Raw genomic sequence first — 13,871 nt, 5'->3', positions numbered from 1 at the left:
ACTCTAATGTTGGGACTTACCCCCATTATTGTCTTGCTTCTTATATCTATACATACGACGCCTAATCTTGTATGCAAAGTTTCATGGAGTGCATGGATAGAATGAATGACAAGACTGATTTTATGAAGGAGGGGAGTTATTATAAAAACTATTGTAATTATATGACATCAAAAACTCAACTACATCTTTGCTAGCCAAGGGTTATGATCCTTAACAATGTACTTACCCCTGTCTAAACATTGAAGAGCTTTCCCAACAGATGTTGTTATCCTCACGGATTCAGGGCACTGGTATACATCTCTATTCATGTCTGCACTGTGCCCCATGTGTAAATAAAATAATCGGCGCTCTTTTTCTGGGATGTCCATTGCAGCATATAAAGTTGCAGCCCTGTGTCGCATATCAGTAGCAGTGATGTCCTTGCTAAGTCTGGCTTTTTTGCAACATTTTTTTACACAACTCCATCCAATTACATGTTCATCTTTACCAGCAGTTGTGGGAAATAAAAATTTATTTCCTTTCCCAATGCCGGCATCATCTCGAACTTTTTCATCTGCAAGGATTCTAATGGCATCCCAACAATCCTGGGGTATTAACAGTGACACAAGCTTTCTTTTTCCTGCTTGGTATGCAATCTTTAATTCACATAATAATTTTTGCTCAATGGGGTCCTCCACCTTTTCCACTGAATCTTGCGAAAACCAGACCCCATTTTCTGCATCATCCCATTCTGATAGTAAAAGCCTAGCAGGTTCGCCTCCTCTTCGAGCATTAAATAGTGTTAATCTGCATACAAGTAAATCTCTAATCTCAGCATATTCATTAGAAGTTATAAATTGGAATTTCGTTTTAATGTCTTTGATTTTATTTTCCAGCCATTCTTTCAACATCTTAACATCATCCTCATCTGGAAGGCGAGATGGCATCCTCAATTCTTTCTGTCTTAGTACAGTTATTTTATATTCTGCATCCCCAAATATACCTGGCCAGCAAAATTCCAATAGATCTCCGAAGCGCTTAATCTCATCAACTTCAGCATCTTTTTTTTGGATGAGAAATTCTCCAGTGAGATATTTGATAACTCTCTTTATGAGATAGCCATATCCGATTTTTAGCCCTGCTTTTGTGTGCCCAGTTTCTTCATTTATTGTTAGGGCTAAAATGGATGACTCCAACGAATGAAAATTGCCTCTGTCAAACATGTTTACAGCTGATTTAGCCTCAGCATCACCATTTATCTCACATTGTTTTCTAAATTCTAACAATAAATGGGCCAGTCTCCTCATATCTGACATAACTGATTTTCTTTTTTCTTCTTTTTTACTTTTCTTAGCCTCCACATTTCTATACATCTGCAGCCCAAATGATGTTATAAGATTGTCTGTTCTACATAAATTTCCTACCTCAGAATTATGGAATTTTGCTAGAACATCAAAGTTAAATGAAGAAGTAAACTTTGGAGATGCAATATGCACTGGATCTAAGGCTTTCGCTGTAGTTGTTGTAGATTCAACTGCAGTGCATGTGGATCTGTGTCTCTTATAGTAAGACTTTGTTAAAAAACCTTTACATAAAGAACAGTAAGCAAGTTGACCTGCTCCATGCTCCCTCTCTTTAAAATATTTTACTTCTGCTTGAGATCCTTCATCCTCCATTTTTTTCACCTGTTCTAAATTAGCTTTCCAAATACCTTCTTTCCTCAGGTTAGCCATTTGCTTTACTTGATCTTGATGGGGCAGCCTTTTTAAAACTTTGACCTCAGGAATATCTTTGTGTTTGCGAAGGATGTGATTGGACAATCTAGCCATAAGGAGACCACAGAAAGGGCAGGGTCTGTAAGGTTTTGACCTTGTTGATTTGCTTTTTTCTCCTGAAAGAAACATTTAAAAGAATCAAGTTAATAAAAACTCATTCAATAAAAGAGAGCCACTCATGACTTTAATTTAATTTGTCTGTTTAGGGAATAATGAAAGCAGGAGATGTGCTGAGGACTGTATTCTGCCTACAAAAATAAAACTGTTTCTAAGCTTAAAAATAATTGTTGAGCATGTGCTTTTTTACCAAAAACAAAGACATTGCACTTAACAGTAAGATAGGTTTAACTTAGGATTTTCTACCTTCAGGAAAAGATAACCTTAGATTATTTTGGGCCAGGTGAGCTAAAAAAACTACAAAATTACTGTTAATTACTAGCTCAGGGGCAGCAACCAAACAATGTGTTATAGAACTGGTCAGTGTTTACTCTAAATGCTTTGGAGATAAACTAAAATCTACATTTTCCCCCTATGTTCTGATCTTAGCTATGGCCACCATTATTGTTGACAGGTGGGGTCATTCGACACATTTTTAAAACCAAATAACCTAATGAGAATTGTGGATAAATTTGACACAGATGTTTCAGAGAAGAAGATTTTTTATAAAAGATTACATACATACTTCAAATTATCATACTATGACCCAACATATAAATTTGGAATGATGGTTCATGACATCCCCCTCTTTTTTCTGTAAGTGAATTACTCAATTGTGTACAGTATTCATTTATAACTTCAAAAATGGCAGGACAACCCTTGTGGTCCAAAAAATGATAAGTAAAATAATCATTACGAAAGCTAATTTCACAAGGCAGATAGTCTACAGATTAAGGAAAAATATTAAAGTCATTTTGTTTATTTTCTTTTGTTTCATATTCTGACATCAAATTCAGACCTCTCTTACTAGTTTTACTGTGCATATTGTGCGTATTGTTGTGCGGTTTTTTATACCTGTCCCAAGTCAGTATGATCTATATTGCTTATATTCACTACTTTTGGATCTTGGATGGAGGGTTGTTTCATCATTACAACATATTTTTTGTGTTCATATTATAGGCTATAAAAGTATATGTAATCAATTTCAAATTCATTTCTGTAGTATATCAAATATCTCAAATTTATTGCTTCGCAAACAGACCATCCAATCTAATGAAATAAATATACCAGTAGATGATTTCACTGGTCTGCCTCTAGCTTTCTTTGGTCCTTCACTGCAACTGGCTGTCTCCTGACAATTCATCTTATTTTGTGCAGGTATGCGTATTGAAGTATCATTGAATGCAGGTGATATTCTTTCAATATTATCTGTATGAAAATAAAAATATATCAAACAGATATTTTGGACATTGACTGTCATTTAAAACAATTTGACATTTTTAAGAATAAGTGACTTGGGGAAGGGGTACTTTAATTGTCCTAGATAAAAAAAAAATAATCTGGTCACCCTCATAAGGCACATTCCTGCTATGTTTGGTTTAATTCCATTCAGTGATTCTCTAAAAGAAGACATTTGTATGTTGGACCTCAAAGATGACAATTTGAAAACAGGCCCAAAATTAAATAGCCTCTCACAATATTAATTTTGACCCTTTGGACCCTAATGTGGATCAACTTAAAAACAGAGCCCAATATCCAAATCTAAATAGCTGTTGAATGTTTTATGCAATTGTAATGAACACTATCCTAGTAATCACTTCTGTTCATGCTATTAAAAAAAATTTATTGTTATGAATAACAATTAATGGACTGTACTTTCTGGATGTAGAAGCAAGTGTTTCGAGAAACCCTGCTCTTCACACCCTGTGGTAAAAATCTATTCTTTTTTGTAACAATAGATTTATTCAATTTAAAATTGTTTCAGAGATAGATGTGACATCAAAGTTAAAAGAAAAGAAAATATGATTGCTTGAAATAAGTAGAACAGTTTTTTATTCTATGTTCTATAAAATAAAAAATAAATGTTATGTCAGTTTGAAAGAACTTGTGCATTTCCACTGCACACAATTATCATACCATCATAACATATATGAGAAGAACATAACCCGTGTCATGCCAACAACTGGTATATTATAGTAAAAGTGTTAAGTTCCGATGCAAAGACCCTATTAGCGAATCAATTAAAAATTATTCAGCTTTAATTGGTAAAGTAGTTTGATAGTAAAAGATCTTTGAAATAGTCTACACTGAAGGACGGACAACAGAAGCGACAAAAGACACCAAGTTATTGCAAAAACTTAATAGATATAGGATGGTGTGGTGTGAGTGCCAATGAGACAACTCTCCATCCAAATAACAATTAATAAAAATAAACCATTATATGTCAATGTATGGCCTTCAACACGGAGCCTTGGCTCACATAAACAAAAAGCTATATAGGGCCCCAAAATTACTGATGTAAAACCATGCAAAAGGGAAAACCAACGGTCTAATTATATTAAGGGAAAGGTGAGCTAAAAAGTTTTCAAGGAACTCTGGTAATATTAATCAATACAATTGAAATCACAGCAAAATTGACAAAAAAGCATAAATTTGTTTACCTCCATCTTTACTGTAACTTTCATTTTGACTGGCATCTCCTGCATCTAAACCAACTGACATAAAAAAAATATTATAAATCACTGAAATTTTGCAAATAAGCTACACAAATAATTGTAAAAACTAGGATTACACCCAAAAATTGTCTTACTATCTTCTTTAAAGGGCAATAACTCTTAAAAAAGATGGTTGACAATTTCAGTCATTCTTACTTTTTTGTAGATTTTAATTGCTTATTTTTTTTTTACTGTTTTCAATTTCACTTTTCCTGTATTAAAATAAATTCAAGACAATAATTGAAACTGTAAAATAATCATCATTACAGGGTCGGTAACCCAACAATATGTTGTCAATTTGTTATAAAATTTCAAGAACACAAAGATTTGGACTTGTTCACATTATTCATTAAATAAATTCATAAATTCAGATCACTGAAAAAAATACATTCTTAACTTCATAAAAAAGCCTAGTTTAGATAATTACTAAAATCTACTCTTAATGTTCTACAAACCCTACATAAAAAAATGATTCAAATAAATATACCCATAGAGGATTTAAGTGGTGGGCCTCTGTCCTTTTTTGGTCCTTCACTGCAACTGGCTTTCCCTTGACTATTCATTTCAATTTGAGCAGGTATGTGTTCTGTAGTATCATTTGATTTGGGTAGCATTCTCTTTACATTATCTATAGAAGTATAAAATCAATAGCTATTGTTATTTATTGTTTTGTACATGTATATGGTAGTGGCAAAAAGTGATCTTAAGTATGAAGCCTAAATCCTAGTCAATAAGCTAACACCTAGGAATTGAGTTATATGCCTGCACATATTTTTCAGGATTTAAGACTAATGCCTAACATTTTGTAGGCAATAAACTCACTGCCTAGGTGTTACTTTATTGCTAAGGATTTAAGCTGAATGCCTTATTTCCAGGATAGCGGCTGTCATACAAACTATTATCTTTAGAATAAAAAGTGAAATCAGATACTGTGGATTCATTATTATTCGTTGGATACCAATTTCCATGGATTTCGTGGGAACAGTTGAACCACGAAATTAAATGTTCAACGAATGACAAATTTTCTTATGGCTTGTGTGCAGACTTTGGCAAAACCAGGAAATCAAATATCCACGAACATGAAAGTTTTCCTCAATCCACGAAAATTGGTACCCACGAAAATAAATGAATCCACAGTAAATGTTTCAAAGATACAACATCTCTAATCTAAACAGTATTCAGATGCTTCACAGGGCGCAGCTTGATACGACCATAGAGGTCAAAACCCTGAACAGTTTGGGCATGTATGAACATAACATTTAAGCTTGATACAGCTCTGAATTTGGATTGTGATTAAAAAGTTGACACAACATAGGTTTCTGACACAAAATGAATGTGGTCTGAGAACTTTAAACTTAAAAACTTAAAAAATTTAAATTGGACATTTACCTATTAAGTCCAATATCCAAAATCTAAACACATGGTTGGATTCAGCATATCATAAAACCCTAAGAATTCAATTTTAATGAAATCAAATAATGTTCTATTTTAGACCCTAATGATCTCAAATTGAGGTCCTCAATGTGGACCAATTTGATCTGGGCCCAAATATTAAAAATCTAAATACATGGTTAGATTAAGCACATTGAAGAACCCCATATATTCAATTTTTGTTGAAATCCAACAAAGTTTAATTTTTTACCCTTTGGACCTTATGCAGACCAATTTGAAAATGAGACAATACTGTGCAATTGAATATTTCTTACTATATAGCAAAACTGTGCTCTTAGAAATTTCTTGCTATTGCGCAATATTGTGCAATTAGATATTTCTTGTTATTGCTGAGTACTGTGCAATTGAATTTTTTTTGCTATTGCACAATACTTAACATATTAGTTTTGGACCATGATTTGGACCAACTTGAAAACTGGGCTCATAATAAAAAATCTAAGTACATGTTTAGATTTAGCATAACAAAGAACCCCAAAAATTAACAATCTGAACACACAGTTAAATTTGGCATATATAAGAACCCCAATAATTCATTTTTTTGATGAAATCAAACAAAAAAGTTTAATTTTGGACCCTTTGGGCCCCTAATTCGTTGGGACCAAAACTCCCAAAATCAATCCAAACCCTCCTTTCATGGTCATAAACCTTGTGTTAAAGTTTCATAGATTTCTATTGACTTATACTAAAGTTATTGTGCAAAAACCAAGAAAAATGCTTATTTGGGACCTGTTTTTGGCCTCTAATTCCTAAACTGTTGGGACCAAAACACCCAAAATCAATCCTAACCTTCCTTTTATGGTCATAAACCTTGTGTTAACATTTCATAGATTTCTATTTTCTTTAACTAAAGTTAGAGTGTGAAAACCAAATGTTTTCGGACGAGGACGCCGCCAACATGATACCAATATACAACTAAAGGTTCCTGACATGGCCCTCTAAGTTGGGTATCTATAAAAACAGTGCAAATATTGGAAATAATACATTTTTGTTGGTGCTTCCGAAGTGAAATATTTGTGTTACCATGACATTACACAACATATCAATTGACTTAATGTTCAGAAGAATATTACAAACTTTAATTAACTCTATACCCTTACCAAGATTGGCCTCAGGGGCTTCAAAGAAATGTAAAATATCCTATATGAGCAGTATTAAATTAGTTTATCATAATGAAATATTATCTAATTGAGTCACTTTTACAAGAGTCTAAAATTAAAGACTTTTGTAAAAGTGGCTAAAACTTCATACCTATTGATGTAAAAACTTTAAAGAATAACGTTCTGTATACAGTTCAAACAAGAGCTGTCTGACAATAAACTGGCTTTTATTACATTTATTTGAGTCCCCAAATTTTTTAATAACACAAGAACCAAAACTCCTGACCATATAGTGAAAATCATCAATACTGAACTTGACCTCCATTTTGTCACCAGTGTCAACATATGTTGATTTTTCTAATAAAATATTAAACTTCCACACATACCTCAAATATCAAATACATTTTTGTTCCAATTTGCAAAATTCAGTTATTCTTATTTTTCAAATCATAAATGTCCCACTCTCACATTAAATCAATGACAGTGCAAGTTGCAACTTAAAGTAAACCTAGCGTTAAATTCTTAATTCATTTCACATTAAAAAAAAATGTGTCCACAGTACATGTATGCCCCACGTACACTATCATTTTCTATGTTTAGTGGACCATGAAATTGGAAAAATTCTCTAATTTGGCATTAAAATTTGACTGATGTTATCAAAGGAACATGTACACTAAGTTTCAAGTTGATTGGACTTCTACTTTATCAAAAACTACCTTGACCAAAAACTTTAACCTGAAATTTGCACTATCATTTTCTATGTTCAGTGAACCGTAAAATTGGGGTTAAGAATCTAATTTGGCATTTAAATAAGAAAGATCATATCATAGGGCACATGTATACTAAGTTTCAAGTTGATTGGACTTCAACTTCATCAAAAACTACCTTGACGCAAAACTTTAACCTGAAGCGGGACAGATGGACGGACGCACAGACTGATGAACAAACAGACACACAGACCAGAAAACATAATGCCCCTCTACTATCGTAGGTGGGGCATAAAAAAAATCTAAATACACCAAATTCTTACCAGTGAAATGCACGCCCATATGGCTCAGAAATGATTCTCTACTTCTTAGTTTTTTATCACATAGGGCACATACAAATAGCTTTTCAGTTTCCCCTTCAGATTTTTCTGCAATAAATAACAAAAGAAAAAATAGATAATGCTTCTATAATTGTTTTACAAAATTTTGGAAAACAAAATAAGGAATGCCACTTAGAATAATCTCAATTCATGAAGAACAAATCAAACATAGTAAAATGACTCTGTAAAATAACACGTGCCTTTGAAGTGTGAGTACCTAACATCATGCATTTGTCCTTTACCATGTCAATTGATCATTAAAGTGATGTTTTGTACAGTCTGGCTTTACAACTCTACATGTACCAATCATTGTTTTTTAAGTGAGGTTCTGAAATTTTGGCATATATTGTCAACAGTATACTAGCAGTTAAATTTATCTGAAGTTTGATTTTCATATGAATTTGAGTACATGTCTTCCAGTATATTTTTTTTATTGTTATCCATATATATGAGCTACAACTCTTAATACCCAACTTTATCTTTCCTTCAAATAAACCCCAAAAAATATATCAGCCAGTGAAATCAATTTTTTTGAGATATAAGTCAAAAACTGCATTTTACACTTATGTTCTATTTTTAGCAATGACAACCATGTTTGTCGATGGATCAAAACTTTGGATACAATTTACAAACAAGATACCCTAAGGAATATTTATTTAAGGTTTGAAGGTATTTGGCCCAGTAGTTCCAGAGAAGAAGATTTTTTAAATAGTTTACGATGACAGACGACAAAGACGACAGACGTCAAATTATGGACCCCTGAGCTTAAAAGCCAGTATAATGGTTTGCTGTTTGAATGACAGAAAGACAGACAAGGGTAAACTATATGGCCCAAACCACTTTGTGACAGAGTCATAAAAAAAGTAAATACAGCCAAGCAAATTTATACTAAGGACAAAGCTCTGGCTTGATTTAGACAATTAATGTCCGAAACCCATTAGCAATCGGAAATATACCTGAACAACAGTTCACATTACCTTCTTCAACCTCAATATTACTGCCCTCTTCCTCATCTTCTAATGGTTGTATCAAAACTAAAATAAAACAGGAAACATCCTAAGGATCATTTAAAATAAGTTTGGCTGCAATATGTTCAGTAGTTTCAGAGGAGAAGATTATCTAAAGTTAACAAACATGATGAACAAATTGTTTAAAATTGTCTTTAAACGCTAATAACTCTTTAAGGCAAATTAACAATTTAAGTTATATTGACTGAATTGTAAATCATACTTTGCTGAACATTTTTGCGTTTTACAGTTTATCTACATCTATGATAATGTTTAAGATAATCAGGGTGGAAACAGAATGGCATGGTTAGTATCCAGCACACTGAGAGTATTGCATAGCAATACAAAATTCATCGTTCCCAAAATAAAATTTGCGCATGATTTTTACAAAGTTCACATTACCTTCTCTAACCCCAATATTACTACCAACTTCCTCATCTTCTGATGGTTGATTCAATACTAAAATTAAACAGGAGAAATATAATGACATATGATAAATCATGGCTCCAGATTCAAATATAAATGTGGCCTTGAACAAGGATAGCACACTTATCAGTCCCAATATTATAAGTTATATGGTTTGTTACTGACTCCCTACAGATCCAAAGAGGGTTAGTAAAATAAATAGGTGATGAGGCAGGCGGATTTAATATCCTCTATGGTTTTGTACGGGTCAGTAGTAAACTGTATGAAGAAAATATTGCAAACAGGACTTTTCCTGCTGGGTTCCGAAGAAAAATAAACAGTGAAACCCAACAACATCAAACCGAGGCCCCCAACGTACCCATTCTAGTTTAATCTCCTGTCTGAGTACCAGAGATGTGTGTGAGAGGGTGAAAATTACCCTTCTAATGTACTGATATTTTTAGCACCCCGAGTGAGAATCGAACTCGGGACCTTCAGCACTGTAGCCATCGGTCTTAACCACTAGACCACGAACTCACACTAACTGTCATATTCCTGACTTGGTACAGACATTTTCAAATGTAAAAAATGCTGGATCAAACCTGGTTCTATAGCGAATTGATATTGAATACAATTTCAAAAGGAATGTGGTATTATCAGATTTATCATTTTTCATATCGCATGTATTATCAGCCCTAGGTTCAATATCAGCCCAAGAGTTGCATGGCTCAAGGGCTGATATTGACCGATGGCTGATAATACATGCGATTGGCAAAATGACGTTTTATGACCTTTTGATCATATGCTTCAACCATGGAGAAAAAATAACTGATTCGTATATTGATCCTTATACGTGGTTCTGTAATAGAAGTTTAAAGATTGAAAAGTTCACGGACGTCAGACCCCAAATTTAGTACATTCGATATGAAAACGTAGCATTGAAGTGTATTTTCCTATTTTTCATATCAGCCCGCTAAGGACCAATTTGAAAAATATGGAATTTACGGTAATTCAATGATATTATCATACAGTAAAATTCATATGTTATTTAGTCTAAGTATATGATAATAAAAGACATACCTCTTTGTTTCCTTGTCAAGTTCTCAATATCACTATCACTGTCAGTATATGCCTCTCTATTGCCTATGAATAATTGAGATTATGAAAGAATTAACAATATATGCATGCTGTTTTACTCAACATATAATTTAACCTAACCAAACTTAGAAGTTCTTTTTAAGAACAAAATAAATAATATGTGCAAAATATGTGTTATGTGTAACTCATTAACTTTTAGATTTCTCATCAGTGAAACTTGTATGTTAGAATTTTACATTTTGTAATATTTATCACCAGTACCCTTGTAGCCAGTACTTCGGAAAAAAATATTGATATTGTTATATTGTAATGTTTCATAATAACCTTCAATCATAACCGAACTGAACAAAGAAATAACATGACAGGTGCCATATACGGTACAGGGAATGCCTACCCTTCCAGAGCACCTGATTTCACTCTCCGTTTTTAGTGGAGATCGTGTTTTTTCTTAATTATTATTAAATGTCCTTTGGTTTTGTGAGTCTTTGTTTACTCCTTGGTTTTGATTGCTATTGTCTTGTTCCTTGTTTAATGCTCTTCTGCTTTATATTATCAATTCTAAATTCTAGACTTTTTAAATTTCACCCAAGTACATTCTTTAGCTCAGAACTTCTATACAAATTCATATAACATACATGCCACTTTATGACTATCATCTTTAATCTCCAGTCTTCTTATTGAAACACAACATTCTTTCAATGTCTGTAAGATATACATTTAATTTTACAAAGTTTACAAAGTTTACACATAAATAAAGTAAATATCAACAAAGTATCATTTGTTGGGATATAACACAATTCATACAAGTGAATACCTGCATACTTTGAAAAAGCCCAGCTTGCATGAGAATGACACATATTATAGGGAAATAATAAAATGTAAACACACATTTTCAGAATCCTGTTAACAGTGCAGAACTGAGAGTATAAGTAAAGAATTGAACTATGTCTTACTTAAGTAACTTTGTAATACACATGAAATCACTCTGCCACACAGCAAATGCAGATAAATAAATGGATGATTGCTTAACACACATTCATATTGGAGAAATGTTAGAGCCTGTTATCACTTGCTCTGAATTGAATTGATCTTTAAAAAAAACAGCTTGCGTTTAAATTTGAACAATCAAGATAGATCGGGAACTAGTGCCTTAACATTGCAATTTTATCTTAAAATGATAGGTTTAACAATTTCAATAACAAACAAGAATGTGTCCCCAGTACAAGGATGTCCCATCCACACTATCATTTTCTATATTCAGCAGACTGTGAAAATAGGGGAAAATTTCTTATTTGGCATTAACATTAGCAAGATCATATCATAGGGAGCATGTGTACTAAGTTTCAAGTTGATTGGACTTAAACTACATAAAAAACTACCTCAACCAAAAACTTTAACCTGAAGCGGACAAACAGACAGACAGAGGAACGGACGTACAGACCAGAAAACATAATACCCACATGTCACAAGTCATTAACCAAAGAAATGTGAAAATAATATTTTGATTGAAGACAAGGGAAACAGGATTTATCTTTTCAGAAAAATGACATGAAAACATGGAATATATTTCTTTGTTTTTTATCTTCAAGTTCTGCCAAATTATTTGAGAATATGGATGAAACCCCAAAAGGCCGTCATTTCGAAGAATATATATACCAACGCAACTGTATTTAGATTTATTTTTATATCTAAGTATAACACTTTCACTCTCAGAAAAATCACAATCGATCTAAGAGTTAACACTTAAAGAAAGATAAATTCATAAAAAAAATCACAAGGGTTCCACAAGGGTTCCATGAACCCTGTGTCTCACCTACTGCAAGATTTGTAGAAATCTTGGATAGTTGAAAAAAGTTATTTTAATTTAAAAAACTTTCACCACAGAGTGAATATTTGTGGACAACAATGGAATGTAGGATGGCTATGTCTTGCTTTTGCAACTACAGTTGCAGGGTAGACAAAAACTGTGTGTCTGTTATAACTGAAACCTAAGTACCAATTTGTATATAATATCTACACCACTTATGATGTAAAAAAGAATGACAAATGATTATAAAAGGACTGTAAGTCTTCATCTTTGTTTGGCGGTAACAGAAACATATTTATATGGGACCGTTTTTTTTCAATTTAAATTGAAATTACCGTATTTTTTTTTTCATCTGTTAGTGGTCTCTTTCTCCATGGGAGGTTTCGACTAACATCACCATAGTCATATCTGATTTCATCTCCTATATATATATCCCTTCTGGCAAATAAAACTAAATGTGGGCTCCCATCCACAACAATTCTTTTCATTAAAGCATTCTCATCTGCTCCAACTCCATCATTAACAAACCTTCCCATTTGTTTAGAAAAAGTAGCATCTATGCTAAAATAATGATTGAGATACAAAAATGACAATGTTTGTTTCAAGGTAAAATTCAAAATTTTCAGATGACTACTTGTATGTCAGTATGGGTGACATTGACCTTTGACCTATATATAACTACTGACACCAAAATCCAAAAATCAACAGTCCTCTTCCCTACCTAAAAGTCTTCACCTATCATGCCTATGTAATTTTCTTATTAGCCATGAACATGATGAAGACTGTTAGAACTGAAAATTAAACTATTCTACTTTTGTATCTAAAATCATTTCTAATAAGATAAGCAAAAAATTATGACTGCTTAACATTTTAATGAAGAGAATGAACTTAAATGACTAGTAAAACAATTGCAAGAATTCAGAACAAAGCATACTACATGTAGTTTACTTAAACTTTCCCAAAGTAATTCATAGTTTATTCAGTGATATCATAAAAGAACTATATAGAAAAAGAATGATAGTAAGTGGGATGTTTTCTTTATGTCATAATATTCAAGAACAATTTTGCTGTGTAACAAAGGCTTAAAGAACTTATGCATCTGAAACAAATTTTCAAAAGAAACATTGTATTTCATCCAGTAAGTGTGACCATGACCATTTGACCTGCTGACTAATCAAAAACAAATTCAAATAAAGGTGTCTTCACTGCTCCTAAATATATGCATGATTAACAATGGTTGCGGTAAAATTGTGAATATTTCAATCTCATTTTTACCCCTAGTTTCATGCATAAAGTGTCTGAGTATCATTATTCAAATACTGTTTTTTTATGTTTTCTGATTGCCATGATCACTGCATATTGAAACAAATTGTTAGCTAAATAATAAACCTAACAGATAAACACTATTTCTTTAATATGTAATGAAATATTCTTTATACAAATTAAATTATGTTGGCCTACAGGAAAAGGATGTACAACTATTTTTTCAAAATATACTTCAGTCTAAATCCCA

General features: G+C 32.6%; 1 protein-coding gene across 1 annotated transcript in view; it reads right to left on the bottom strand.

Moving 5' to 3' along the window:
• LOC134717898 (uncharacterized) overlaps window positions 1–13,871 on the bottom strand; it is a 43,948-nt gene that overhangs the window by 13,855 nt on the left and 16,222 nt on the right. Inside the window, exons 5-14 of the mRNA XM_063580395.1 lie at window positions 12,694–12,919; window positions 11,187–11,253; window positions 10,534–10,596; window positions 9,451–9,507; window positions 9,019–9,075; window positions 7,985–8,089; window positions 4,893–5,033; window positions 4,352–4,405; window positions 2,979–3,119; window positions 227–1,870 (exon numbers count right to left, since the gene is read on the bottom strand). Coding sequence (XP_063436465.1) covers window positions 227–1,870; window positions 2,979–3,119; window positions 4,352–4,405; window positions 4,893–5,033; window positions 7,985–8,089; window positions 9,019–9,075; window positions 9,451–9,507; window positions 10,534–10,596; window positions 11,187–11,253; window positions 12,694–12,919 — 2,555 coding nt within the window. The remainder of the gene's footprint in view (window positions 1–226; window positions 1,871–2,978; window positions 3,120–4,351; window positions 4,406–4,892; window positions 5,034–7,984; window positions 8,090–9,018; window positions 9,076–9,450; window positions 9,508–10,533; window positions 10,597–11,186; window positions 11,254–12,693; window positions 12,920–13,871) is intronic.

Source organism: Mytilus trossulus, chromosome 5 (genome assembly GCF_036588685.1).
Source record: "Mytilus trossulus isolate FHL-02 chromosome 5, PNRI_Mtr1.1.1.hap1, whole genome shotgun sequence".
In the NCBI taxonomy this organism is placed as follows: Eukaryota; Metazoa; Mollusca; class Bivalvia; order Mytilida; family Mytilidae; genus Mytilus; species Mytilus trossulus.
This window is presented reverse-complemented; position numbering and strand designations above follow the sequence as displayed.